General features: G+C 38.2%; 1 protein-coding gene across 1 annotated transcript in view; it reads right to left on the reverse strand.

Moving 5' to 3' along the window:
- Window positions 1-27656, reverse strand: part of LOC130078189 (activating signal cointegrator 1 complex subunit 3) — a gene marked incomplete at both ends in the record, with an annotated part of 215830 nt that overhangs the window by 11256 nt on the left and 176918 nt on the right. The window contains 5 exons of the mRNA XM_056243713.1: window positions 1109-1220; window positions 14472-14597; window positions 15243-15375; window positions 15471-15591; window positions 18780-18917. Of these exons, the coding sequence (XP_056099688.1) occupies window positions 1109-1220; window positions 14472-14597; window positions 15243-15375; window positions 15471-15591; window positions 18780-18917 (630 nt within the window). The remainder of the gene's footprint in view (window positions 1-1108; window positions 1221-14471; window positions 14598-15242; window positions 15376-15470; window positions 15592-18779; window positions 18918-27656) is intronic.

Here is a 27656-nt window from a genome sequence, read left to right on the forward strand (position 1 = left end):
GAACACAACAACACAATCACTGATGAACACAACAACACAGTCACTGATGAACACAGTCACTGATGAACACAGAAACACAGTCACTGATGAACACAACAACACAGTCACTGATGAACACAACAACACAGTCACTGATGAACACAACAACACAGTCACTGATGAACACAACAACACAGTCACTGATGAACACAGTCACTGATGAACACAGTCACTGATGAACACAACAACACAGTCACTGATGAACACAGTCACTGATGAACACAGTCACTGATGAACACAACAACACAGTCACTGATGAACACAGTCACTGATGAACACAGTCACTGATGAACACAGTCACTGATGAACACAACACAGTCACTGATGAACACAACAACACAGTCACACACACACACACACACACACACAGCTGATGCGAATTCTCCGCCCCCTCGTCAATATCAGGACCTCATCAGTATTTCTTTCACTCTTTTATTGATGGACAGTGTTACATTGTGTGAGAGATTATTTGCTCCAAGTGAGAATGTTAGTGTGAAATTGAACACAGTCTATGTCAATGTTGTTTTCAATAAAAAACGATTAATCGCATCCAAAATAAACGTTTGTGTTTACATAATATGTGAGTGTGTACTGTGTATAATTATTTTGTATACATAAATAAACACACGCATGTATATATTTAAGAAATATCTGCATGTATATACTGTGTATATATATATTCATATATAAAAAATACGAATATAAAGCATTTTCTCTTAAAAAATATACAATCGTCACCAACGTGTAATGAATCTTCGGATAGGCTCGTTCTCACATTCGTGACCCAGGGAGAGGAGGACGCATTTGTAGGAAGAGCCTTTGAATTGGGACGCAGCTAATGAATTACCCATGATGCCGATCAGGCTTTTGAATTGACCTGATGCAACAATTCTTATGAACTCTAATTCTAAGTGGCAACTCTAATTATTACGATAATTATTAACAATAATGTATTGTTGGCTATTGCCACAAATATACCCGTGCAACATGTGATCCAGGGTCACATTTGTAAGTCACTTTGGATAAAGGCGTCTGCTAATGACTAATGTACATGTAGAGGCGTAAATACCTGCTGTATCTCCATGCAGTACGAGCACTCCAGGTCTCTCAGGCTCCTCTCCACCAGGGTTGAAAGGTATTTGTTAATGGTTTCATGGCTGGTGTCATCCAAATTATAGTAGCTGAGAACAAAGAGAGAGCAGTTAAAAGTGGACCACACGGAAATGACTCATCTGCAATATTCAACACAGAAAATCTGCTTATTGTAATAGGATTTTGATGTATAATCTTCTTAATGAGTCTCTTTGATGATTCTGAGTATCTTATTTTCTCGTAAAAATATCTAAACATGCTTAAAACAAGACAAATTTACTTGAGAATTTCACTGGATATTAACTACTGAAGTATAAAACAGCTGCATAAATCATTGGTGTATATTGGATAAGATATGAATGATGTGAAGATATTAATATACGTTTTAAACAAAAAAACAAGTAAAACAAAATCTGCCAGTGCCATCAGACAAAATACACTTTTATTCAAAATGATCCTCTAAAAAGCTTTAATTTGTTTGCATTTTTTAATGCAGTTTTTGCTAATCAGCTGAATTTATTATTTTGAAGAATGCTTGGCTATTTTAATGGAAAACAAGGCATGAAGAATTTGTTTTAGTCTGATATGATGTTATAAATCCATTTTATATTTTATAAATCTATTTTGGCTATTTAAAACAAACAACAACAACAACACTGTTCACACTACAGCTGTGCACTATGGAGGGGAATGTAATAAGCTTGCTGGATAATGCAATGGCGACATGAGACAACAGACCAAAGATTAATGTCACATTAATTTCAATTATTTTCAAGTAGATTTAAAGGCAGAAATAATGACATATTCTAAATGCATATCTCCTGTTCTTCCTGTGTGAAGAAAACAGCACTTCTCAAAGTCAACAGCACATCTTTCACTAAAGTGACAAACTGCTAAAAGAATTATCCAGCATTAATAGAAATCAAATCAAAATCTAAAGAGTGCTTAATAAACAACAAGCCTTTTTTTGCTGCATCTCCATAAACTTTACAAATGTATGTATTTATGTAAATTCATAATGCACATTCATTGTAATGCTGACAATCACATCACGTTCATTTGTGATCTTTTTAGAGATTTAATGTTGGAGTTAAAAGACAAAAAAAGGAATATTGGCCAATATGACATGCAAACTTAATAAATAGCTCACAGAATGTATTTATCAATATAGTGTAAGCAAGTAATGCATATAATACTGCGAGAGATGTGTGCTTTGACAGCACAGGTGGGTGTTTATCCAAGAACACAACACCTCCAGAAAAGCAATGCTTTGCTGCAAAATGATTCCCAGATTTGCTGGAGAGCAGAAATCACTTCCATGCTCAGCAAAGCTGTAAGAGCAACCACATGAGATCCACACACAACTATGCACTTCATTAACTCTGAGTGACGGCAAACATTTCTCCGGCTGTTCGTGTGTGTGTGTGTGTGTGTGTGTGAGAGAGAGAATAAAAAACTGGTTGTTCATTCTGGTTGTATTGATACTGTATATTCTGTAGAAACTGGTAATTTTTTTCAGAATCTCAAAAGTATTGATAACATGATCTGTGTGTGTTAATATTTTGAAAAAATATCACAGTGATATGTAAATAAAGATGTCCATGTAAATAATGATCAGTGCACACACACACGCGCACACACACATGCATGCACACACACACACACACACACACACACACACATACACATGCATGCACGCACACACACACGTGCACGCACAGACAGTGTTGTAAATGATATTAATCAACAGACCACAGCCTGATTGTTATAAGCTTATAGTTAAAGTGGCGGGACTAGTCATCAAAAACATATACCGGTAGGTCTGGATATAGGTCAAATGTTGCCAAAAATAAAAAAAATTATCAATGAAAACAACAACAACACCCATAATATATTGATTCAGTTATATATACATTACACACACACACACACATATAGTTATATAATATACATATAATTATTTGTAATTAAACAGAGTATATATTGACAATTATTGTCAATTTCTTTAAACTACCAGCCAAAAGTTTGGAATAATTAAGATTTTTTAAATGTTTTTAAAATAAGTCTCTTATGCTCACCAAAGCTACATTTATTTGATAAAAAAATAGCTTAAAAAAGTGATATCGTGAAATATTATTACAAATGAAATTAACTGATTCCTATGTGAATATACGATAAACCGTAATTTATTCCTGTGATCAAAGCTGTATTTCCAGCATCATTACTCCAGTCTTCAGTGTCACATGATCCTTCAGAAATCACTCTAATATGAGGATTTATGCTCAATAATCACATTTATGCTTATCATCAGTGTTGAAAACAGTCGTGCTGCTTCATATTTTTGTGGAAACTGTGATACTTTTCAAAGAAATAACGTTCAAATGAACAGAACTTATCTGAAATGGAAATATAACATTATAAATGTCTGTACTATTACTTTTGATCAATTTACTAGATCAATGCTAAATAAACGTATTCATTTCTTTGAAGGGTAGTGATTATTAACCTTTAAACATGCTTGCAATAAACCGAGCTATTGACTGATTACAGTTTAAGCTTTTATGGTAAATTTAGACATTAATAGTGATCATTTCAGATTTGTTCAATCATGGATACATTTGTAGAAAAACTTGCAAAAATTAATGAGCAAAAGCTTGTTAATGTAACTTTAGAAGACTTTAAGGTACTAATATGCATAATTTATGCACGTTAAGAACAAAAACGCAGTAAATCAAACCTACAAGATCGAGACTCTTTTAACTGTGCGTATCAGTTCTATACATGACCTGTATTATTACAGCATAATCAAGGATAAATGGCATGGTTCTCGCAGTGATGTGTGTCTCTCAGACGGCTGTACGTCTGATGAAACGACTGCTGTTAGTTTAGCTGATGTGAGGTGTTTACGAGTCCTCCGGGGCTCCTGTCCGCGTAAAACCGCCCAGATCCAGTCAATCACGGCTCATGTGAAGGTGATGTGCCACAGAAACACACCGATAGATGGAGATGTGCCAAATGGAGCTGTGTGTCCTATTATTAATGTGCAACCTTACTGGAAAGAAGCTGTTGTGCTGTTTTTAAATTACATTTAAAAAGAAAAAGCCGTGGCAACATGCTAAAATGCCCTCCGAGGACATCGACCCGCACACATTATCATTATTCTAAGCTAGTCACGCAGTGTTGTAACAGGAACTAAATACACACGGTGAAATCACACGGTTTAAAGAAACTAGTTGTGAACTGTGCAGTGTTTGAATTTTATACGTTTTAGAAAAAGATTTTGTCATTCAACATCATAATCCCCTGAGACAGTTGAGTGCATGAAGTGTCCAACATTAAACACTTAGTTTTTTCTGTTAATTAAGTGCATCATCTGGGTATTTAAAGTGTAATTTTTCTATTTGTAACTTTCAGTGTGAACCATAGACTGTATAAAACAAAGGGCGTAGTGTCCGTGACGTCACCCGTATGTTTCTGAAGAGCATTTTTGAAGCCCAAAGTGGGCGGAGCCGGCAGTCGCCATCTTGGTCGCGCGTCACTCCCGGATAACTGTAAATGTGCAGCGTCTGGGCTGAACTGAGGTGACGTGACGCTAACACACAGCAGACAAACGGCTAGCAGTGACATCAGCGGCAGTCCACCTGTCACTCAAGTGGCCACGCCCTTAATTATGCAGAACTTTAAGGCTTAATATAATGTAAAGGATGAGTTATTAAAAAATTCACCCGCCTCACAGTCGTCATGAAGGGCAAAATTAGCATTATAGACCAAAACCACTTTTTGTACCAGGCTGTAAACATGTTTTTTTCTGCTGTAAAGTTGGGCATTTTAACACGGGGGTTTATGGGACTGACTCTCTTATGGAGCCTGTCTCCAGTGGCCAGTGGATGAAGTGCAGTTTAAGGGCTTGTCCACACGGACACGGGTATTTTTATAACCAAAGTTTTTCCTCTTGCGTTTAAAAAAAAAGTATCCGGTAGGCGGATAACGGCGCACACTCTGACGTCGCAAGGCAAAACCCCCGGTTTCACTGTCTACCCGACAACACTACAACTCCTCACCCTGGCAGGGGTTTTCAAAAATGTTCGGTTTCAGTGCGTTTCCGTGTGGACGAACGGCCGAACCGTGTAAAAACAGTCACGGTTATAAAAATACCCGTGTCCGTGTGGACAAGGCCTAAGTCACTTCCGTGTGGGATTCACGAGAGAGAGAGAGCGGGAGGTTGCCACTCACTACTCACTCTATTTATACTACAAAACGTCACAGAATAGTGCACGAGTATGTGAATTGGGATGCACTTTAAATTACGAGGAACCCAAAATATCTTGATAAAGTACAAAAAAAGACCAATTGTGTGTGTTCACACTTGGCAGGTTTGGTTTGATTAAGACAAACTGTGGTGCGATTGCTCTGTTAGTGCGGTTCGTTTGAATAAGTGTAATGTCACTAGTTGTTTTTAGACAACATTTTTATTACTTTTATTAGGTTTTGCATTTAGATATACATTTAAACATTCTAAAAGACTAGTTTTTGTCAAGGTTTTGTTAGATAGGTATCAGGTTTTGCAAAAGCATTTTTGTTACTCAGTATTTGTTTGGTTGTAAAAAAAAATCAAAACACTTTAGACAAATATTTTGCAATTAAAATGTTATTTTTGTCTATTTTGCACTCAAAATGTTTTCAATTAACCCCTTCATTGCTGCATTTTTTTTTTTTTTTTTATCATGGCTGATTGTTTGTACCACCAAAAGATTTTTCGTATTTTTTCACATTTCCCATGTCGGTCATTTTTGACTGCGAAGGTACCAAGTGTTACTTTTTATTTTTGACCCTTTAACACATTTGAATATAGTCCATGATTTTGTTTGTGTTCACATAACTAATGGGACAAAAGTCACCAACTGTCATAAGATTATAAGTGGACATTTTCGCCTTTTTTCACCTTTGTTGCCATTGGCTTTTGGCTTGCTTAGTTGGGGACATTTAATTTAATATTCAACAATATTATTGATCTGTATTGACAGCATTATATGAGAACTGAACTGAGCTGGATGATGACATCACAGTTTTCTCCAGATCGGCTATATATATATATTAACTAAATTAATAACTTTTTTTACAACAAAAATGAACCATCACTGAACTTACTTAAGCTGGACTGTGACGCTATTTTCTTCTAGAAACAAACTTTGTTGCATTATTTTCCTGTTATCTCTGTAAAGCTGCTTTGAAACACTCTGTATTACTTCTTGACCGGCTGGAAAACTGGGTGGGGCTTTCTGGGATAGTCCTAAAATGGTTCAGGTCATACTTAGGAGGCAGAGGTTATTATGTGAGTATAGGAGACCATAAGTCTGAGTGGACATCCATGACATGCGGAGTCCCTCAAGGCTCAATACTTGGGCCACTCCTATTCAACCTGTACATGCTCCCAATGAGCCAAATAATGAGAAAGAACCGAATCTCTTACCACAGCTATGCAGACGACACACAGCTCTACTTAGCCCTATCGCCTAACGACTACAGCCCCATTGACTCCCTGTGCCAATGCATTGATGAAGTCAACGGTTGGATGTGCCAAAACTTTCTTCAGTTAAACAAAGACAAAACTGAAGTTATTGCGTTTGGAAACAAAGATGAAGTTCTCAAGGTGAATGCATACCTTGACGCTAGGGGTCTAACAACTAAAAATCAAGTCAGGAATCTCGGTGTGTCTCTAGAGTCAGACCTTAGTTTCAGTAGTTCAGTTCAGTTTAGTAAAATGTTTTATTTCTGTGTCATGCCAAACATTTGGCCCATCCCACATGGGATTACAAGACACCACAAACTTAATTTACAAACATCTTCCGGTCGCATATACAAATTATTCGGAGAAATACATGAGTACAAATAAATATGTACACGCATGTATACACACACACACACACACACACACACACATACAAACAATCATCTAGATAAAGAGCTTTTTTCCTCTTCTCCCAGGCTTTCTCAAGATAGTTGGCTCATTAATATGTTTCATATGTGAACAGCCATCTCAATCTTTGAGCATCATCCATATTTACCAAATCAATCTCTGGTTTTATCTTACAAAAAAAAAAAAAAAATCACGCTGTTCACAATAAAATGGACAGTAGAACTCATTTTCTATATTATTCAAACAACACATTTTTCCTCTTCTAAATTAACATATCGTCCTGTTTCAACAGTCAAAGGTAAAACACCAGACCTCACTTGAGCACACAGAGATCTTTGCCTTTTGGACAAGTTATATACAACATAATTCTCTGTGCCATATTCTGGTTTTACCATCACAAAAATACGCCAAATTTGGCTTAGCCCATAAATTAGTAGTCATGTCAAAGAAATAACTACAGCATACTATCATCTGAATTTTTTTTGCAAGAATTAGATGCTTTGTTCCCAGTCAAGACTTGTTCATGGTTTCATCCCCAGCAGGGTGGATTACTGTAATGGACTCCTCACCGGCCTTCCCACATAGGCATAGCGCATGCACGTCTCACAGTCTGGCAAAGGGCAGGGGACACGGCATGCAGCTCATCATACGTATATATGCGCCAATAAAAGAAAATAGTAATACATTCATGAATTTAGATTTAAAAAGCAATAATTGCATGAAAACAGGTTGTTGAGAAGTCTCGAAGCTCAAGTCTGAAGTCTTTTGGGTCGAGTCTGAAGTCAGCTGTTTGTGCGACTTAAGTGCGACTCGAGTCCCCATCTCTGCTAAATAGAAACAGATCATCAGGATCATCAGCTAGAAACACCAAGGGTTCACTCTAAGCACGGCGAGTCTGCTTTTATCTATTATGCTGGAACAGCTTCCAGAGGAGATCAGATGTGCTCCTACAGTCACATTCAGATCCAGACTCAAAACACTTCTGTTCATCTGTGCATTCACTGAATGAGCACTGTGCCACTGTACGTCCCACTGTTTGCTCTGTATTTTAGTTTTTATTCTAAACTGTTTTAATTGCTTTTGATTATTTTAATTTCTAATAATGCAAAGCACTTTGAATTACCATTGTGTATGAAATGAGCCTTATAAATAAACTTGCCTTGCCTACTGTAAAAAAATTAGAATATCGTCCAAAAGTTAATTTCAGTAATTAAACTTAAAAGGTGAAACTAATATAGACTCATTACAACAGATATTTCAAGCCTTTATTTGTTATAATTGTGATGATTATGGCTTACAGCTTATGAAAACCCCAAATTCAAAATTAGAATATTGTGAAAAGAGTGTTCAGCTGTAAGCCATAATCATCACAATTATAACAAAGAAAGGCTTGAAATATCTCACTTTCGTTGTAATGAGTCTATAATAGTTTCACCTTTTAAGTTGAATTACTGTAATAAATGAACTTTTGCACGATATTCAAATTTTTCGAGTTTCACCTGTATAAAGGTGACTTAACTTGACATGGAAAATAAAATAAAATGAAAAGCGTGGAAAAATATGGCCTATAAAAAGAGTAACATTTTTCTCTCAGTTATTACAGCACCTGAGGACTCAGTGTGTGTTTTCGGGGTGTTTGCAGTAAGGGAGAGGGCACACACGGGTCTTTATGTTTAATGTGGCCTGACAGGCGTGCAAATGTCAGTGGAATGTTCTGGAATCATCTTCTTCTATTCATCGCAGATGTCGGTTCTGCCCTATACGACCCTGGGAGGCTGGTGTGTGTGTGTGTGATCTCTCAGCCCTAGTTTTGTGATGGAGGTGTAAACTGTGGCCAGTGTGTCCAGAGATGACGCTGCCATGGAAACACAGTAAGTAATGATCCCTGTGAAAGCGGCTGAAGATGTGTGTCTGTGTTTTCTGCAGTCCAGTCACTGCGGATTCACCGAGCCGCTTGGATTTCCCACTAGGCCAATTAACAAAACAAGTAATAACTCTAATTTTCTTTGAATTCACGCTGTTTGTTTATTTGAATTATTGAGCTAGACTATTTTCTATTTGTTTATTTGTAGAGCCATCTAATGCAACCTCTAGATATCAAAACACATACAGTAATGTATATGTATTTGCTGACATCTCAATGAAAAGTCCACTGAAATATCTTACTTGCGCTTGGAATTAAATTGCACCTTACTAGTGGCACACCTGGGTGACGATGGACAACATAATGCATATCTACACAAAAGAACAATTTAATAAAGGCAAGTGAGACTGCTGTAGTTAAACAACACTTTGCAATACAGATCAATTCATTAACGACAGCTAATGCATAAGGTCTCATGGACTAACAAAGAATGATTTCTTAGAGCAGTATTAATCTAGAAAAATGTTTGTCATTTTAGCACAAAAGGTTGTTTTAATGGCAATAGAAATAAAATGAAAAACATTAAACAAAATAAACTATTAAAGCACTAAGAAAATCTGAGATATATTAATGTGATATTTGACAGAAAAAAACACATTAAATCATTTTCTGTATAAAATCTTTAATCTAAGTTTATGTTCATTTATTAAAACAGTATTGCTCATTATTACTTTATGATTTCATGAAATTATTAATATATGAGCTAATATTAATTAAGGATGGGCAGCAATGATTGATCATGAAAACAATGATCACATGAATGTTTACTATATATATATATATATATATATATATATATATATATATATATATATATATATATATATATATATATATAAAAATACACTGTGTAAATGATTATATTTCAAAAATGAATTGGAGTAAAAAATAAACTTTATACTTAGATTTAGAAGGTAATGCAAAACCTGCCTTATGTGCAATTTACAGTATGTGTTTTTTATTTTATTTTGTGTGTTGATTATTATATCTAAAAATAAATAGCAAGTAAATTTAATAATTTAGGCTTTGTTGTTAATTGTAACCTTTAATATTTTAGTAATGTGTAATCAAGGGCTCCCTATATACTGTACTTTACAGCATTAGCTAAGATAGATTTTTTTATCCTTTGGAAAATTTTAATTATAATAGAACTTATTTAAACACATATACGCATTTGTTTAGCAATTTTGTGTTTAGGTTTCTCCCCCTGCTGTACCGAACCCGTACTGTACCGTTACTTCAATACCGAGGTACGTACCGAACCGTCATGCTTGTGTACCGTTACTCCCCTAATATATATATATATATATATATATATATACAGTATATATATATATGTGTTTGTCCACGCAGTATTTATGGTGGTACGTTGAGGTCTGATTGGTTGAATGTTAAATTGTTAAAAATGTTGAATGTAAAATTGTATTGGTGTATGTATAATTTAACACTAACCTATATTAATAAATCCTGTATAAGTTATCCATTGTTAGTTTATGACACCAAATGCATTAGCTGTGAACAAATTGAAGCTTGAATGTAAGACTCGATAAAAAACAACAACAAAAAACCGATGTAATACCAGCATTATGTTGGCCATCCTGCATTTTGTACATCATGTGACCACTACACCTAAAGCCGGTGCACACTGTGCGATTTATAATAGTCCTTTATGATTGTTGCTTGTCAGACTGTATGACCATGATCCTCGCTGTAAGCCATGTCACACTGTAGGATCTCAGCTGTCATTAATGTCAGACTGTGCGACCATGATCCTCGCTGTAAGCCATGTCACACTGTAGGATCTCAGCTGTCATTAATGTCAGACTGTGCGACCATGATCCTCACTGTAAGCCATGTCACACTGTAGGATCTCAGCTGTCATTAATGTCAGACTGTGCGACCATGATCCTCACTGTAAGCCATGTCACACTGTAGGATCTCAGCTGTCATTAATGTCAGACTGTACGACCATGATCCTCACTGTAAGCCATGTCACACTGTAGGATCTCAGCTGTCATTAATGTCAGACTGTGCGACCATGATCCTCGCTGTAAGCCATGTCACACTGTAGGATCTCAGCTGTCATTAATGTCAGACTGTGCGACCATGATCCTCGCTGTAAGCCATGTCACACTGTAGGATCTCAGCTGTCATTAATGTCAGACTGTGCGACCATGATCCTCGCTGTAAGCCATGTCACACTGTAGGATCTCAGCTGTCATTAATGTCAGACTGTGCGACCATGATCCTCGCTGTAAGCCATGTCACACTGTAGGATCTCAGCTGTCATTAATGTCAGACTGTGCGACCATGATCCTCGCTGTAAGCCATGTCACACTGTAGGATCTCAGCTGTCATTAATGTCAGACTGTACGACCATGATCCTCGCTGTAAGCCATGTCACACTGTAGGATCTCAGCTGTCATTAATGTCAGACTGTACGACCATGATCCTCGCTGTAAGCCATGTCACACTGTAGGATCTCAGCTGTCATTAATGTCAGACTGTACGACCATGATCCTCGCTGTAAGCCATGTCACACTGTAGGATCTCAGCTGTCATTAATGTCAGACTGTACGACCATGATCCTCGCTGTAAGCCATGTCACACTGTAAGATCACAGCTGTCATTAATGTCAGACTGTGCGACCATGATCCTCGCTGTAAGCCATGTCACACTGTAGGATCTCAGCTGTCATTAATGTCAGACTGTACGACCATGATCCTCGCTGTAAGCCATGTCACACTGTAGGATCTCAGCTGTCATTAATGTCAGACTGTACGACCATGATCCTCGCTGTAAGCCATGTCACACTGTAGGATCTCAGCTGTCATTAATGTCAGACTGTACGACCATGATCCTCGCTGTAAGCCATGTCACACTGTAGGATCTCAGCTGTCATTAATGTCAGACTGTACGACCATGATCCTCGCTGTAAGCCATGTCACACTGTAGGATCTCAGCTGTCATTATTGTCAGACTGTGCGACCATGATCCTCACTGTAAGCCATGTCACACTGTAAGATCTCAGCTGTAATTAATGTCAGACTGTAAGACCATGATCCTCACTGTAAGCCATGTCACACTGTAAGATCTCAGCTGTAATTAATGTCAGACTGTGCGACCATGATCCTCGCTGTAAGCCATGTCACACTGTAGGATCTCAGCTGTCATTAATGTCAGACTGTAAGACCATGATCCTCACTGTAAGCCATGTCACACTGTAAGATCTCAGCTGTAATTAATGTCAGACTGTGCGACCATGATCCTCACTGTAAGCCATGTCACACTGTAGGATCTCAGCCGTCATTAATGTCAGACTGTGCGACTATGATCCTCACTGTAAGCCATGTCACACTGTAAGATCACAGCTGTCATTAATGTCAGACTGTGCGACCATGATCCTCACTGTAAGCCATGTCACACTGTATGATCTCAGCTGTCATTAATGTCAGACTGTGCGACCATGATCCTCGCTGTAAGCCATGTCACATTGTAAGATCACAGCTGTCATTAATGTCAGACTGTGCGACCATGATCCTCGCTGTAAGCCATGTCACACTGTAGGATCTCAGCTGTCATTAATGTCAGACTGTGCGACCATGATCCTCGCTGTAAGCCATGTCACACTGTAAGATCACAGCTGTCATTAATGTCAGACTGTGCGACCATGATCCTCGCTGTAAGCCATGTCACACTGTAAGATCACAGCTGTCATTAATGTCAGACTGTGCGACCATGATCCTCGCTGTAAGCCATGTCACACTGTAGGATCTCAGCTGTCATTAATGTCAGACTGTGCGACCATGATCCTCGCTGTAAGCCATGTCACACTGTAGGATCTCAGCTGTCATTAATGTCAGACTGTGCGACCATGATCCTCGCTGTAAGCCATGTCACACTGTAAGATCACAGCTGTCATTAATGTCAGACTGTGCGACCATGATCCTCGCTGTAAGCCATGTCACACTGTAGGATCTCAGCTGTCATTAATTTCAGACTGTGCGACCATGATCCTCGCTGCAAGCCATGTCACACTGTAGGATCTCAGCTGTCATTAATGTCAGACTGTATGACCATGATCCTCACTGTAAGCCATGTCACACTGTAAGATCACAGCTGTCATTAATGTCAGACTGTGCGACCATGATCCTCGCTGTAAGCCATGTCACACTGTAGGATCTCAGCTGTCATTAATGTCAGACTGTGCGACCATGATCCTCGCTGTAAGCCATGTCACACTGTAGGATCTCAGCTGTCATTAATGTCAGACTGTACGACCATGATCCTCGCTGTAAGCCATGTCACACTGTAGGATCTCAGCTGTCATTAATGTCAGACTGTGCGACCATGATCCTCGCTGTAAGCCATGTCACACTGTAGGATCTCAGCTGTCATTAATGTCAGACTGTACGACAGTCAAGACACGATAAAAACAGACGCCCGCAAGAAAAGTTGTTTAACATCATCAATCAATGACACATACGTTCACAGTGAGCTTCATTACACGCGGGATTGAAATGGTGGCTACAAAGAAATCCCGGTTACACTTTATTTTAAGGTGTCATTGTTACAGTGTAATTATATATTTAAGTACTGAGTAATATTAAGCAACTACATGCACTTACTATAGGGTTAGGGTAGGATTAGGGTTTGGTTGAGGGTTAGTTGCATGTAATTATGCATCATTTACTGTTATTACCATGGTAAGTACATGTATATGTAACAAGGGGACTGTAAAATAAACTGTTACTGAAATCTTTAATGTTACTTTTGGTCACGGCTTGTCTTGAAAAGCGAAGACACTTTGACGGTGGTCATGGAGAAGTCACTGCAGGACTGAGAGTCAAATCTGGTTTTCCAGAATTTCATCGGCTGTCGATCAACATGTCAAACTTACGATCACAGACTTCAGATTTTAGCCCAGGATCAGAGGATTGTTTTAGGATTTGCTAAATTTGTCTCAGACGGCCAAATCGCGGCCAAAATCACACAGTGTGAAAATCGACTTAAGTCGGACATTTAATTTAATATTCAACAATATTATTGATCTGCATTGACAGCATTATATGAGAACTGAACTGAGCTGGACGATGACATCATGGTTTTCTCCAGAGGGACTATATATATAAATTAACTAAATTAATAACTTTTTTTACAACAAAAATGAACCATCACTGAACTTACTTAAGCTGGACTGTGACGCTATTTTCTTCTAGAAACAAACTTTGTTGCATTATTTTCCTGTTATCTCTGTAAAGCTGCTTTGAAACACTCTGTATTGTACAAAGAGCTGTATAAATAAAGGTGACTTGACTTGACTTTCAATTATATATTAGCTGCTTATTTTTATAATCAATTGTTTTGGACTGAATTAGTGAGTGGTGGATGTGTGAAACACAATTTGTTTTTATGTAGACCATAAAAATGAGAAATAAAGGAATCTGAAACGTTCAGCCGTATGCCGTCACCGATGAGACTCAGAAGCACACGCTGTACCTCGGGTTCATGACCAGCCTGCGGAAGAAGTACGTCCAGGTGATGTAATCCATGGCGTCCTGCTTTGAGGCGACTGTTCCTGCTGCGATTTCTGCATTCAAGTGGTCGGAGAGGACACTCAGAAGACTGAGGAGACAGGCAGGAGACACCCACTTCTGTCAAAATTCAATTCAATTCACATTTATGTGTATAGAGCTTTTCACAATTTCAAAGTCCACATTACAAGTTTAGAGTGATCTGTTATCAGAGGTAACTCTCTAAGTTATGTATTTCAGAAATGTACATAAACAATGTAGTAATGCAATGCAGAAACAATGAGCTCATTGAAGTAATGAATACTTGTTTGTTAACAAATGATTATGGCATTTAGAAAATACAGCATTGGTGAGTGTTGATTCAGAGTTGGCCCGAACAGTGAGAGATGCATTGCTAACTTAATAACTAATGATCTTTGTTTCTGTCTTGTGTAGTTCGCGTTCTCGAGCCACCAAACACTGCTGTCGTGCGCGTGAGCGGCCAGAACACGTTAAGAGTTTTCAGTTAAACGGTGTCGTGTAACCGGCCCTTAAGTTAATAACTAATGATCTTTGCAATGGAAGTGAATCAATCAAAACTAACTTTAGCTGGACAATAACTTTATTCTAGAGCTGCTGTAAAGACAAATCTCTGTTACTGTAATCTCCTGTTATCACTGTAAAGCTGCTTTGAAACGATCTATATTGTTAAAAGCGCTGTATAAATGAAGCTGACTTGACTTGTCTCTGTACACACCTCGACTCCACAGGGAACGGCTCGTACAAGAACTTCTTATAGAAGTCCTTCTTGATGTCATGCACAAGGATAACAGCCTTGCCCTGGTCATCGAACTGGGGCCGTCCCGCTCGACCCATCATCTGAAGAACATCTGGAATGAGAATGATAGAGATCAATGACATTGGACAGTCTGCGAACCCCACCCCCCCACCCACACACACACACAGATGTAAAAACAGATGTTACCTGTTATGGGGTAATCCACGTAGCGGTGGGTCTTCCCGTCGTAGTATTCTGTGCCCTTCACGATCACCAGGTGCGCAGGGAAGTTAACGCCCCACGCTAGTGTGCTCGTCGCTATCAGCACCTTACACAGGAGACACAGGAACACGTATGGGAGAAGTCGGATTATTTCACCAAACCACTAGTGTGTGTGTTTCTCATATAACCAGGGTTTGAAATGAACTTTTTCACTCACCGGCCAATTTGGCTAGTAAATTTTTAAGTTACTGGCCATTCAGAACTTCTACTAGCCCAAAAGAAAAGAAAGAAAATAAATTAACCAGATTAACTACGTCACATCTTATACACACACACACACAGAAGCACATAAAATCGTGGTTGATCCATTGCATGTTCTGTACACTGAGTATGAATTGTTACCTTCTGGAAGACGATACAGATTTCCGATGTGTAGATATAACCGTTTTAAGAAGTCTTTTATCCCTTTTTCAATTAAATTGTTAAATGATGAATGATGTGTATATATGTGTATGTATATGTATGTGTGTGTATAGGAATTGTTATTTATTATAATACTAGTGATTTTAAAGTATGCATTTCAATTTCAATGTAAACACCTTGAGTCCAACACAAATTTCCCCTTTGGGGACAATAAAATGTATTTCATTCATTCACATATACACATATATATATATATGGTGAAACTAAAAAAAATTTGAATATCGTGCAAAAGTTCATTTATTTCAGTAATTCAACTTAAAAGGTGAAACTAATATATTATATAGACTTATTACAGGCAAAGTGAGATATTCCAAGCCTTTATTTGTTATAATTGTGATGATTATGGCTTACAGATATGAAAACCATTTCACAATATTCTAATTTTGAATTTGGGGTTTTCATAAGCTGTAAGCCATAATCATCACAATTATAACAAATAACGGCTTGAAATATCTCACTTTGCATGTAATGAGTCTATATAATATATTAGTTTCACCTTTTAAGTTGATTTACTGAAATAAATGAACTTTTGCACGGTATTCTAATTTTTCGAGTTTCACCTGTATATAATAAATGGATTTCATACATTAATTTCTTATTGAAACAAAATCCTGTCATCCAGCCGTCTGCTCCCTTCCTCTTTCATCCTCTTCACCAAAAATGTGTTTTAGATGTACAGATCAATACAGTACAAACATCAAAAAAATGTAGGATGCTGGAAAATAACCGTCTTTTCTGTTAACCAAATGCTTTTTAATCTTCGCTTTTGCCTCAATGCCAATGAACACGCGCGCCGTTATGTGTTGCGAAGAGACGTTCCTGTTCAAGAAAGCAGATCTGAGCAGATTCTGCACAATACGCTGCAGTAGTTGAGGATTTGTGTTAATTCTGTGCAGATTTAACTTACACGAACTTCCCCAGCAAAGAGAGCAAACATAATAGGTAACACGCCAAGTCAGCTCGTGATGTGACAGCGTTACCCGCCACTGTTGATTTTTACCCGCATTTGGCGTGTTAATCGCAAACCCTGCATGTAATCCATATGTTTTTGGGAAGAGCTGAAAATGTCCCCAGTTCCAGAAGATAAAACTGAAATAGTTATTGTGTTCACACTTGATATTAGCATCACAAGTGTTCATGCGAGACAGACTGCCGTTTACACCGGGAGATAAAGTGTCTTCCTGTGAACTCCCAGTGTCGTTGGGAAAGTTAGCGACATTAAGACTTTTGTATTTTTGAAAGAAATTAATACTTTAATTCAATAATGGTGCATTCAACTAATCAGAAGAAATGCAGAGTATTAGCATGTTAGGAGCAGTCCCATCTTTAAATGTTCTTAGAAACCTTTCAGAGTCCTACCTGAGGGAAACGTGACTGACTTGTCTTATATTTCTGGTTTTGTAATCTAAATTAAAATAATAAAAACAGCCTTTTTTGTGCTGCCACTTTGGCCAGGACTCCTGGTAGAAGACATTTACATCCCAATGGGATTATTCCTGGTAAAATAACAGATGAATAATGAGTGACACTAAACACTTCTATCAGGGTCTCTGTATAGTGTTGCAAATATTGTTTATAAAATAAATGTTTCATATTTAAGACTTTTTAAGACCAGAGCAAAGAAAAACGTATATTGTATGTCCATACAGAACAAACCCACATGATTTCAAAATAAATCATGCATTTTAAAGTTTTATTCAACTGTGAAATAGCATAACTATTTCTCAATAAATGTTTTATTCAATATATACATATGCATTGACATTTTTTTACGTACTAGCTGCAAATTAGAGGGTGACAGATATTGAATTTTGCTGGTATAATCATAATGTGCTTAAAGTAAGGCAATTGTGCTGACACTAGTAAAATCTATATATTGAATCAATGTGTAAAATAATTATTCTTTCCGTCCTGTGACAGAGGATGAGAATCCTCTCCTTTTTATGATAATCAATCACATAATTGCGATTCCTCTTATTCCGTCCCCATATTTAAAAACTCTTACGGTTTGTTATACGATTTAAGATATTTAAGACGTTCTATGGCCTTAATTTTGATCAAACTGAATTTAAGATGTTTAAGCACTCTCTTCTAACAACATTAAAGCTATCTATTTCAAATAAATGCTGTTCTTTTTAACTTTATGTTTCTCAAAGAATCCTGAAAAAAAAAAAAAATTTTTTTATAAATTGACCAGCACAACTTTTTTCAACACTGATAATAATCAGATTTTTTTTTTGAGCAAATCCTCATATCAGGGTGATTTCTGAAGGATCATGTGACACTGAAGACTGGAGTAATGATGCTGAAAATACAGCTTTGATCACAGGAATAAATTACACTTTACAACATATTCGCACAGAAAACAGCTGTTTTAAATTGTAATAATATTTCACAATATTATTGATTTTACTGTATTTTTGATCAAATAAATGCAGCGTTGGTGAGCAGAAGAGACTTTTATCAAACATATCTGTGAAATGTCTATATAAACTGTGTTTCTCATGCTAAACTATCCTGCACCGCTACCATATTGATGTGTGAAATATCACATTTGCATTATATCAACATAACCATTAATGTTTTTACAGCCAAGCCACTGAAGACATAAACCCATGAGAACAGCAAGAAGAACGTTTCGTTTGGATTTGTTCCAATAAATCGACTTATCCCTCATAAAAGGCAACAGAGGTGCTCCATCAGTGCATGTATGATGCTTATATAATCGCTCAGCTGACGGTATTCACCCAAACCTAGTTCCTGCGCTCGCTTTGGGAACGAGTGTGGAAACGGTTCACCTGTTGGTCTCACCTGGATCTTACAGTTGACGAAGAGCTCTTCCACGGTCTTCCTATCCCGCTCGTGAAGGCCTGCGTGATGCATCCCGATCCCGAACGCCAGGGTCAGCTTCAGGTTTGACTCTCTTGCAGTGGAAATGATATCGGTCATCTAACAAAACACACACATTTGATGGAGTTTTAGTTCCTTGCCACTGTCGCCTTTGTTGCCATTGGCTTTTGGCTTGCTTAGTTGGGGACATTTAATTTAATATTCAACAATATTATTGATCTGCATTGACAGCATTATATGAGAACTGAACTGAGCTGGACGATGACATCACAGTTTTTTCCAGAGCGGCTATATATATAAATTAACTAAATTAATAACGTTTTTACAACAAAAATGAACCATCACTGAACTGACTTAAGCTGGACTGTGACGCTATTTTCTTCTAGAAACAAACTTTGTTGCATTATTTTCCCGTTATCTCTGTAAAGCTGCTTTGAAACACTCTGTATTGTACAAAGTGCTTTATATATAAAGGTGACTTGACTTGACAAACATCGTCGCTATGCACTTTCTTCATAAAGAAACCCACACAGAAGAGATGGAGATGTTCGGACAGGGAACAGTGGGAACTGAGGAAGTGCTGCTGGCTGTCAGTCACACCGCAGGAGCTCGAGCCGTTACACGCTTCAGTGCAGTGAAACAGCGGGACGCCCCGTATATCACTGGAACACACAGCCGGGATGCTGGAGCTATCAGCACACACACACACACACACACTATCAGCACACGCACGCGCACGAGCCTCACAGGCCGTCTGAAGATGAATGCTGATTTATTTACATACTCTCAACATCGGTCCAGAGCCGTATGCAGTTTCCCCCAACGGAGCACAGAAAGAGACATTTTCAAAGAATCTTAACTAAGCTCTTTTCCACACACACACACACACACACACACACACACACACACACACACACACACACACGCACACACACACACACACACACACACACACGTTGGGTTTTCATGTTTTATGGGGACTCTCTATAGACGTAATGGTGTTTATACTGTATGTCTCTCCTCTTACACAAGTAATTAAACCTTCCAATAACAGAACACTCTCTGCGTTTTTACATTTTCAAAAAACATAATTTTGTATGATTTATAAGCTGTTTTTCTCATGGGGACCGAAAAAAAAAAATTCCCCACAAGATCAAAAATGACTGGTTTTACTATCATAGCAACACACACACACACATACACACAATAAATCTTCTGAAGATATACGACAGCTTTTTGTTTCATTGAAACGAATGCTGAATTGCTGACAACAGTGCTGTAGTAACTTGACTGTTATTTGAATAGTTAAGGTTATATAAAATAAAATACCTAAATATAATTTTTAATTACTTCTGTTTCTTAATAAATAAAGCAGTAAGCCTAATTTTTATTTCGAGAAGAACTCTAAAACCAGAAAGGAGGATGGGGAAAAACGTTTTTTTGCTCATGCAGAACCAAACAATTCATTTTTAGACAAATAACAAATACATTATAGTTTGAATACAAGTTTAAAAACAGTGCTACACATTATAATTAGGAAATAAAATGTATCATCATTAAATCTGGCGATTACGCCAAAAAAGAAAGAGAAACATCGGACCGTATGAAAACAAGGCAAGACGCCTTGCTATGACATCCACATGCATTCCCCATTATTACAATCCCCAGATTGTGTTCAGTTCTGTGATTGTGTTCAGTTCTGTGATTGTGTTCAGTTCTGTGATTGTGTTCAGTGTTCAGTTCTGTGATTGTGTTCAGTTCTGTGATTGTGTTCAGTGTTCAGTTCTGTGATTGTGTTCAGTTCTGTGATTGTGTTCAGTTCTGTGATTGTGTTCAGTGTTCAGTTCTGTGATTGTGTTCAGTTCTGTGATTGTGTTCAGTGTTCAGTTCTGTGATTGTGTTCAGTGTTCAGTTCTGTGATTGTGTTCAGTGTTCAGTTCTGTGATTGTGTTCAGTGTTCAGTTCTGTGATTGTGTTCAGTGTTCAGTTCTGTGATTGTGTTCAGTTCTGTGATTGTGTTCAGTGTTCAGTTCTGTGATTGTGTTCAGTGTTCAGTTCTGTGATTGTGTTCAGTGTTCAGTTCTGTGATTGTGTTCAGTTCTGTGATTGTTCATGTGATTGTGTTCAGTTCTGTGATTGTGTTCAGTTCTGTGATTGTTCATGTGATTGTGTTCAGTTCTGTGATTGTGTTCAGTTCTGTGATTGTGTTCAGTGTTCAGTTCTGTGATTGTGTTCATGTGATTGTGTTCAGTTCTGTGATTGTGTTCAGTGTTCAGTTCTGTGATTGTGTTCAGTTCTGTGATTGTGTTCAGTGTTCAGTTCTGTGATTGTGTTCATGTGATTGTGTTCAGTTCTGTGATTGTGTTCAGTTCTGTGATTGTGTTCAGTTCTGTGATTGTGTTCAGTGTTCAGTTCTGTGATTGTGTTCATTGTTCAGTTCTGTGATTGTGTTCAGTGTTCAGTTCTGTGATTGTGTTCAGTTCTGTGATTGTGTTCAGTGTTCAGTTCTGTGATTGTGTTCAGTTCTGTGATTGTGTTCAGTGTTCAGTTCTGTGATTGTGTTCAGTTCTGTGATTGTGTTCAGTGTTCAGTTCTGTGATTGTGTTCAGTTCTGTGATTGTGTGTTCAGTTCTGTGATTGTGTTTAGTTCTGTGATTGTGTTCAGTTCTGTGATTGTGTTCAGTTCTGTGATTGTGTGTTCAGTTCTGTGATTGTGTTCAGTTCTGTGATTGTGTGTTCAGTTCTGTGATTGTGTGTTCAGTTCTGTGATTGTGTTCAGTTCTGTGATTGTGTTCAGTTCTGTGATTGTGTTCAGTTCTGTGATTGTGTTCAGTTCTGTGATTGTGTTCAGTTCTGTGATTGTGTTCAGTTCTGTGATTGTGTTCAGTTCTGTGATTGTGTTCAGTTCTGTGATTGTGTTCAGTTCTGTGTATTCAACAGTTCTCCTAGCGAAGCGAAATCCGTTTCAAACACAGATGCGATAAGAACAGTGTGGAAATTGTTAGCAACACTAACATAACAGCAAAGCTAATGTTTTATGTTTGTTTAAGCTCAAACCAACCAAAGTAAAACCTTTAACGTTTCAATCATTAAATCAAACTAACTGAATCGCAGGCTATCATTAGATAAAGTGCAGCCAAACTCAACTTCACTTGTGTTTACGGTGTGTGTCTCTGGCGGGGTGTGTTGGGGGCGGGGCTTGGGTAGACCATATAATCGGATATCGAGATACTTTTTAAGGCGATTATCGCTAAAATATTCTTTACATATCGCCCAGCCCTATTGTTTTTACGTGTGAGCCTCCCTTTATGAAGTCCATATTGAATGAAGAACATCAGCATTTCTCTGCCATCTGTACGATGCGTTTAATCCCACAACATGTTTAATACAGGGAGCTTTGATCTTGTGAAATATGAAATGTTAGTACATTTTACTGTTCCAATCATTTTTATATTGGACAATATAAATATACTGCCCAACGAAATCCAATTATTTTGTTAAATCATTTTTTACTGTACCAGTGTTTTTTCATCAACCATTAATCTTGGCATACGACAATGCAGTTTCTCGGCCGCCACAGAACTAAATTTATTAAAGTCCCACTCCGATCATATTTTGAGCTATTTTTAAACATTCCCAGTGGTCTTTAAATTATGATTATGCCATTTGTAGCCAAAATCACAAAACCTGTGCCGTTTTCTGGGACTCCGCTTCAGCAGAGCGGCAGTAGCTCATTAGCAATTCGCCTCTGCGTTGTGGGCGGAGCCGTTGGCACGGAGACGCCCCTCCCCCTGCCCGTTGCTGAGAGCTCTGTATCTCCCGCTAGCTTACACCCCCAATACCGGTGGGGCAACAGTATTATATACACGTTAATTATTATTATCCGAAGTTAATCAAAGTTATCACCGATCATTATTTCACTCCAAGACGTCGCGTGTGGAGACGCCCAGTGGAGTTACTACGTCACAACTCCAGTCGATTTTAGCCGGCATTTTAGCGTCTGCTACTGATTCACAGCCATTTGAATGTAGAAATACTCAGAAATACAACTTTGAGCTTATTTTTCTCAAGATATGTCCTCTAACATCAGAAAAATGCCACAAGAACATGTTAACACCTAGAAAAACATTATTTTCATCGGAGTGGGTCTTTAAAGACACAAGACCTTGAAATATAATGCACTGCTCTAACGAAAGCAAACTTTTGAGCACTTTTGACTGAATCAGCCCTTTTTTTTGGACCCTTGAACTTGGTAAATATCCCAATGCACACCGCCGAGACGCACAGAAAATATATGTTATGGACAGTATAAAACAGAAACTGTAAAAACAAGAACAAAAAACAGTGCGTACGTGAAATGTTTCTCATGTGCGCAGGGATAAGTCTGTATATTACATTTTTGCAAATGTCCCTTTAGGGCCCCCATAATAAGCAAAGTAGAATATTTTGTAAAAGAAAAATGACAAACTGGACAAAATGGCCGACGGCGAGGCGTGAACCGTCCGACGCGCAGCGAAGCTCCACCGAAGTCCATTAACACCTGACAGTGGACACCTCGAAGGGCATTAACCCGCTTATACCACGGTCACTTGCCAAATAACACATTTTTAAAACATTAGTTTATATTTTAATTAGTTTTACAATCGAAATCTAAAGTTTTTACAAACAATAACTTGGTTTCCCTGGTTACGCCTGACGGTTTATTTAGCAAGCGGAGATATTTATAGTCGTAGAACCCTTCAGTTTAGCTAACTCACGAGCCAGAAACTTAAAGGTGAACTAAGTAACTTTTTTACCTTAACCAAACAGCTTTGGAGTCATTGTAATGTTTATATTAGTGATTTCGTGTTGAATGGTGGTCGTCTCGCACCCCCTGGTGCCTGTGAGCCGCAAAACCACCCTTGCAACTTTGGGCCGCCGGCCTCAGTGTTAGGAAGTATCGTGTGATATCAGGTCTCGCGAGGTAACAAATTGCTTTACGGCAAAAAACAGATCTGATCAAATTCTGATAAAATGAGCATCAAACAGAAATAACCCGGCGCCGTATACATGTGGTGTTGGGCGCGCGCAGCTCTTAAAGGGGCCACACCTTATTTCCACTCGTTACAGCGTCCATCCTACTGAACAGGTACCGGTGTACAGGGGGAGGGGATCCGGCCGTGAGTGCGAGCCATCTCTGCGTGAGTGCTATTCACGACAGTACAAGTACTCCACAGCGACTCTAGGGGGCGCTGTTTGACAAAAACGGAATTCCTACTTAGTGAGGCTTTAACAGGGTTTTTTTTTCATGTAAGTTCGGCTTGTCTAGCCATGGGCGTTACACTTTCGTTTTTTTTAACCTATAATTAAAACACACAGGTAGGCATAGTGTAACGGCTAACTAGATGTTTGTTTTAATACAATTAATTGTAACCGGATACTTTGACTGCCTGTTGCTATGGTTACTCACAGCTGATGTAGCCAGCGCATTTATTTATTAATTTCGAATGGTAAACAGTTTCACCAGAACTCCTTTACTAGGTGTCCTCAATCACTCTTTAATGGACACCCTGCAGCCAATCAGAATCGAGTATTCACACAGACCATGGTATAAATTAACTTAAGCGGTAATGTTGTGTTTCTGCATTATAAGTGTAATTTGCTCATAATTAGACGATTATCTCACACTTTCTGTCTTCTGTGCACAAGAACCAACAAGCTCTGCATTCACTGAACTCATGCATTGATTCGTATGATTATGATTCAAAACCCATTGAGAATGCACCTTTTCAGATGACAGATTTCTCTAAAACTGCTGTGTTTATGTTTATGATAAATGACTTGCGGTCCGAATGGATTCAGTCTGGGGTCATAATCGGCAAACGGTGGCCTCTGCACTACACGATAAAATGCAGTTGAGTGCATGTGTTCATGAAAACACACTAAAAATGCATTTCCGCTCTCTGTAACATAAGAGAGTGTGTGTGTCATGCGTACACTATTAAAGAAATTATCACCTCCGTAAGGCTGCAATTTTTGTGTGATTACTTTGTGATTGGGATGTTCGAAAACCATTCCCTTTTTCCTCTCTAATCGAGTGCTTTGAAAATATTAGCACACATCTGTGACGGCGAGCAGAGAAGAGCTGTTTGTTCACATCTTGAAATGATCTGAAGGCATGCAGTGGAACGGAAAGAGTAGTGTAATGAGAGATGACACAGGCTTTTGCACCAGAAGCCGTACTGTAATCACAGATAAAGAGATACTGAGGGAACAAACGACAGGAGAGACAATAACAACAGTAGCAAAGCAGAAGAACTGAGGAAAGCTGCAAATCGCAAACGAGATGTTTGATGCCAAAGCTATCGGGAATAATCTATGAGAAACACCGGCATGCCTGAACAATACAGTTCTCTCAGAACTGACATTTTCCAATGACTTTTCTATTCCAATGGTGTGGCAGTCATTTGAAAATCACATTAATTATGAACATTTTCTACCCTGGAAATCCAGAGTTCTCGCGAGAGCACACTTTGAGTTTGCTCAGCGAGTCACTCTGGCATTGAGTAATGATGCTCATTAACTATGCCCCTGCAGCCGAGCTGCACCAATCACATCGGTGTATCTGATATAGGCGGAGCTAAACGGATGACGATAGTGCTGTGACGTCGAAGTCATTAGTAAACATTGCAAGATGGCTATGGATGAACACCAGTTGTTTGAAACGGCTTTGGCCGCTACACTAAACGAGTTAGACTTGGCTTTTTATCTAAAAGAGGAACAGAAGACGGCGCTTGAATCGTTCCTTTGCAAGAAGGACGTTTTTGCCGTTTTGCCGACCGGATACGACAAGAGTCTAATCTACCAGTCATCTCCGCGTGTAGCGAAGCGTATGGGGCGTATAGTCGTAGTGTTATCCAATTGCGTGCAGTGAGATTTTCGAATCCATGCTTGGTGCTGCTAGCCTGGCGTCGTCATACTCAGATGCTAGTCAGAATGTGAGTCTGATGCTGCTCCATAGAGAGCCTAAGCCCCTCCCCTTCCGGCCGACCACCATGGGACCTTATTTCGGAAAAATATTTTATGGTAGTCAATGGCGAGAGAACACAAATATTTTGATCCCGTTTGAATTGTGCCCTGAATTACACATATGATGTTTGTCAATTTAAAAGATACATTTTAAAGTCAAGAAAGTTGCAGTTTGATTTAAAACTGTTGAGGTATAAGACTGTGAAAATACGTAATTACAAAGACTACAAACCCCAAAGGCGCACATTTTCTCTCAATGAATGAAGCTAACTTTACTGAAGCTATTTACTGAAGCTAACTTTACCGAAGCTCACTTTACTGAAGCTAACTTTACTGAAGCTAACTTTACTGATGCTAACTTTACTGAAGCTAACTTTACTGAAGCTAACTTTACTGAAGCTAACTTTACCGAAGCTAACTTTACTGAAGCTAACCTTACTGAAGCTAACTTTACCGAAGCTCACTTTACTGAAGCTAACTTTACTGAAGCTCACTTTACTGAAGCTAACTTTACTGAAGCTAACTTTACTGAAGCTCACTTTACTGAAGCTAACTTTACCGAAGCTCACTTTACTGAAGCTAACCTTACTGAAGCTAACTTTACCGAAGCTCACTTTACTGAAGCTAACTTTACTGAAGCTAACTTTACAGAAGCTAACTTTACTGAAGCTAACTTTACTGAAGCTAACTTTACTGAAGCTAACTTTACTGAAGCTGACTTTACTGAAGCTGACTTTACCGAAGCTAACTTTACTGAAGCTAACTTTACTGATGCTAACTTTACTGAAGCTAACTTTACTGAAGCTAACTTTACTGAAGCTAACTTTACCGAAGCTAACTTTACTGAAGCTAACCTTACTGAAGCTAACTTTACCGAAGCTCACTTTACTGAAGCTAACTTTACTGAAGCTCACTTTACTGAAGCTAACTTTACTGAAGCTAACTTTACTGAAGCTCACTTTACTGAAGCTGACTTTACTGAAGCTAACTTTACTGAAGCTAACTTTACTGAAGCTAACTTTACTGAAGCTAACTTTACCGAAGCTAACTTTACTGAAGCTAACTTTACCGAAGCTCACTTTACTGAAGCTAACTTTACTGAAGCTGACTTTACTGAAGCTGACTTTACCGAAGCTAACTTTACCGAAGCTCACTTTACTGAAGCTGACTTTACTGAAGCTAACTTTACTGAAGCTAACTTTACTGAAGCTAACTTTACCGAAGCTAACTTTACTGAAGCTAACTTTACTGAAGCTAACTTTACTGAAGCTAACTTTACCGAAGCTCACTTTACTGAAGCTGACTTTACTGAAGCTGACTTTACTGAAGCTAACTTTACTGAAGCTAACTTTACTGAAGCTGACTTTACTGAAGCTAACTTTACTGAAGCTGACTTTACTGAAGCTGACTTTACTGAAGCTCACTTTACTGAAGCTGACTTTACTGAAGCTCACTTTACTGAAGCTGACTTTACTGAAGCTCACTTTACTGAAGCTGACTTTACTGAAGCTAACTTTACTGAAGCTAACTTTACTGAAGCTAACTTTACCGAAGCTAACTTTACTGAAGCTAACCTTACTGAAGCTAACTTTACCGAAGCTCACTTTACTGAAGCTAACTTTACTGAAGCTCACTTTACTGAAGCTAACTTTACTGAAGCTAACTTTACTGAAGCTAACTTTACTGAAGCTCACTTTACTGAAGCTAACTTTACCGAAGCTCACTTTACTGAAGCTGACTTTACTGAAGCTAACTTTACTGAAGCTAACTTTACTGAAGCTAACTTTACTGAAGCTAACTTTACCGAAGCTAACTTTACTGAAGCTAACT

This window comes from Rhinichthys klamathensis, unplaced genomic scaffold, assembly GCF_029890125.1.
Source record: "Rhinichthys klamathensis goyatoka isolate OS25496 unplaced genomic scaffold, OSU_Roscu_1.1 h1tg000829l_1, whole genome shotgun sequence".
Lineage (NCBI taxonomy): Eukaryota > Metazoa > Chordata > Actinopteri > Cypriniformes > Leuciscidae > Rhinichthys > Rhinichthys klamathensis.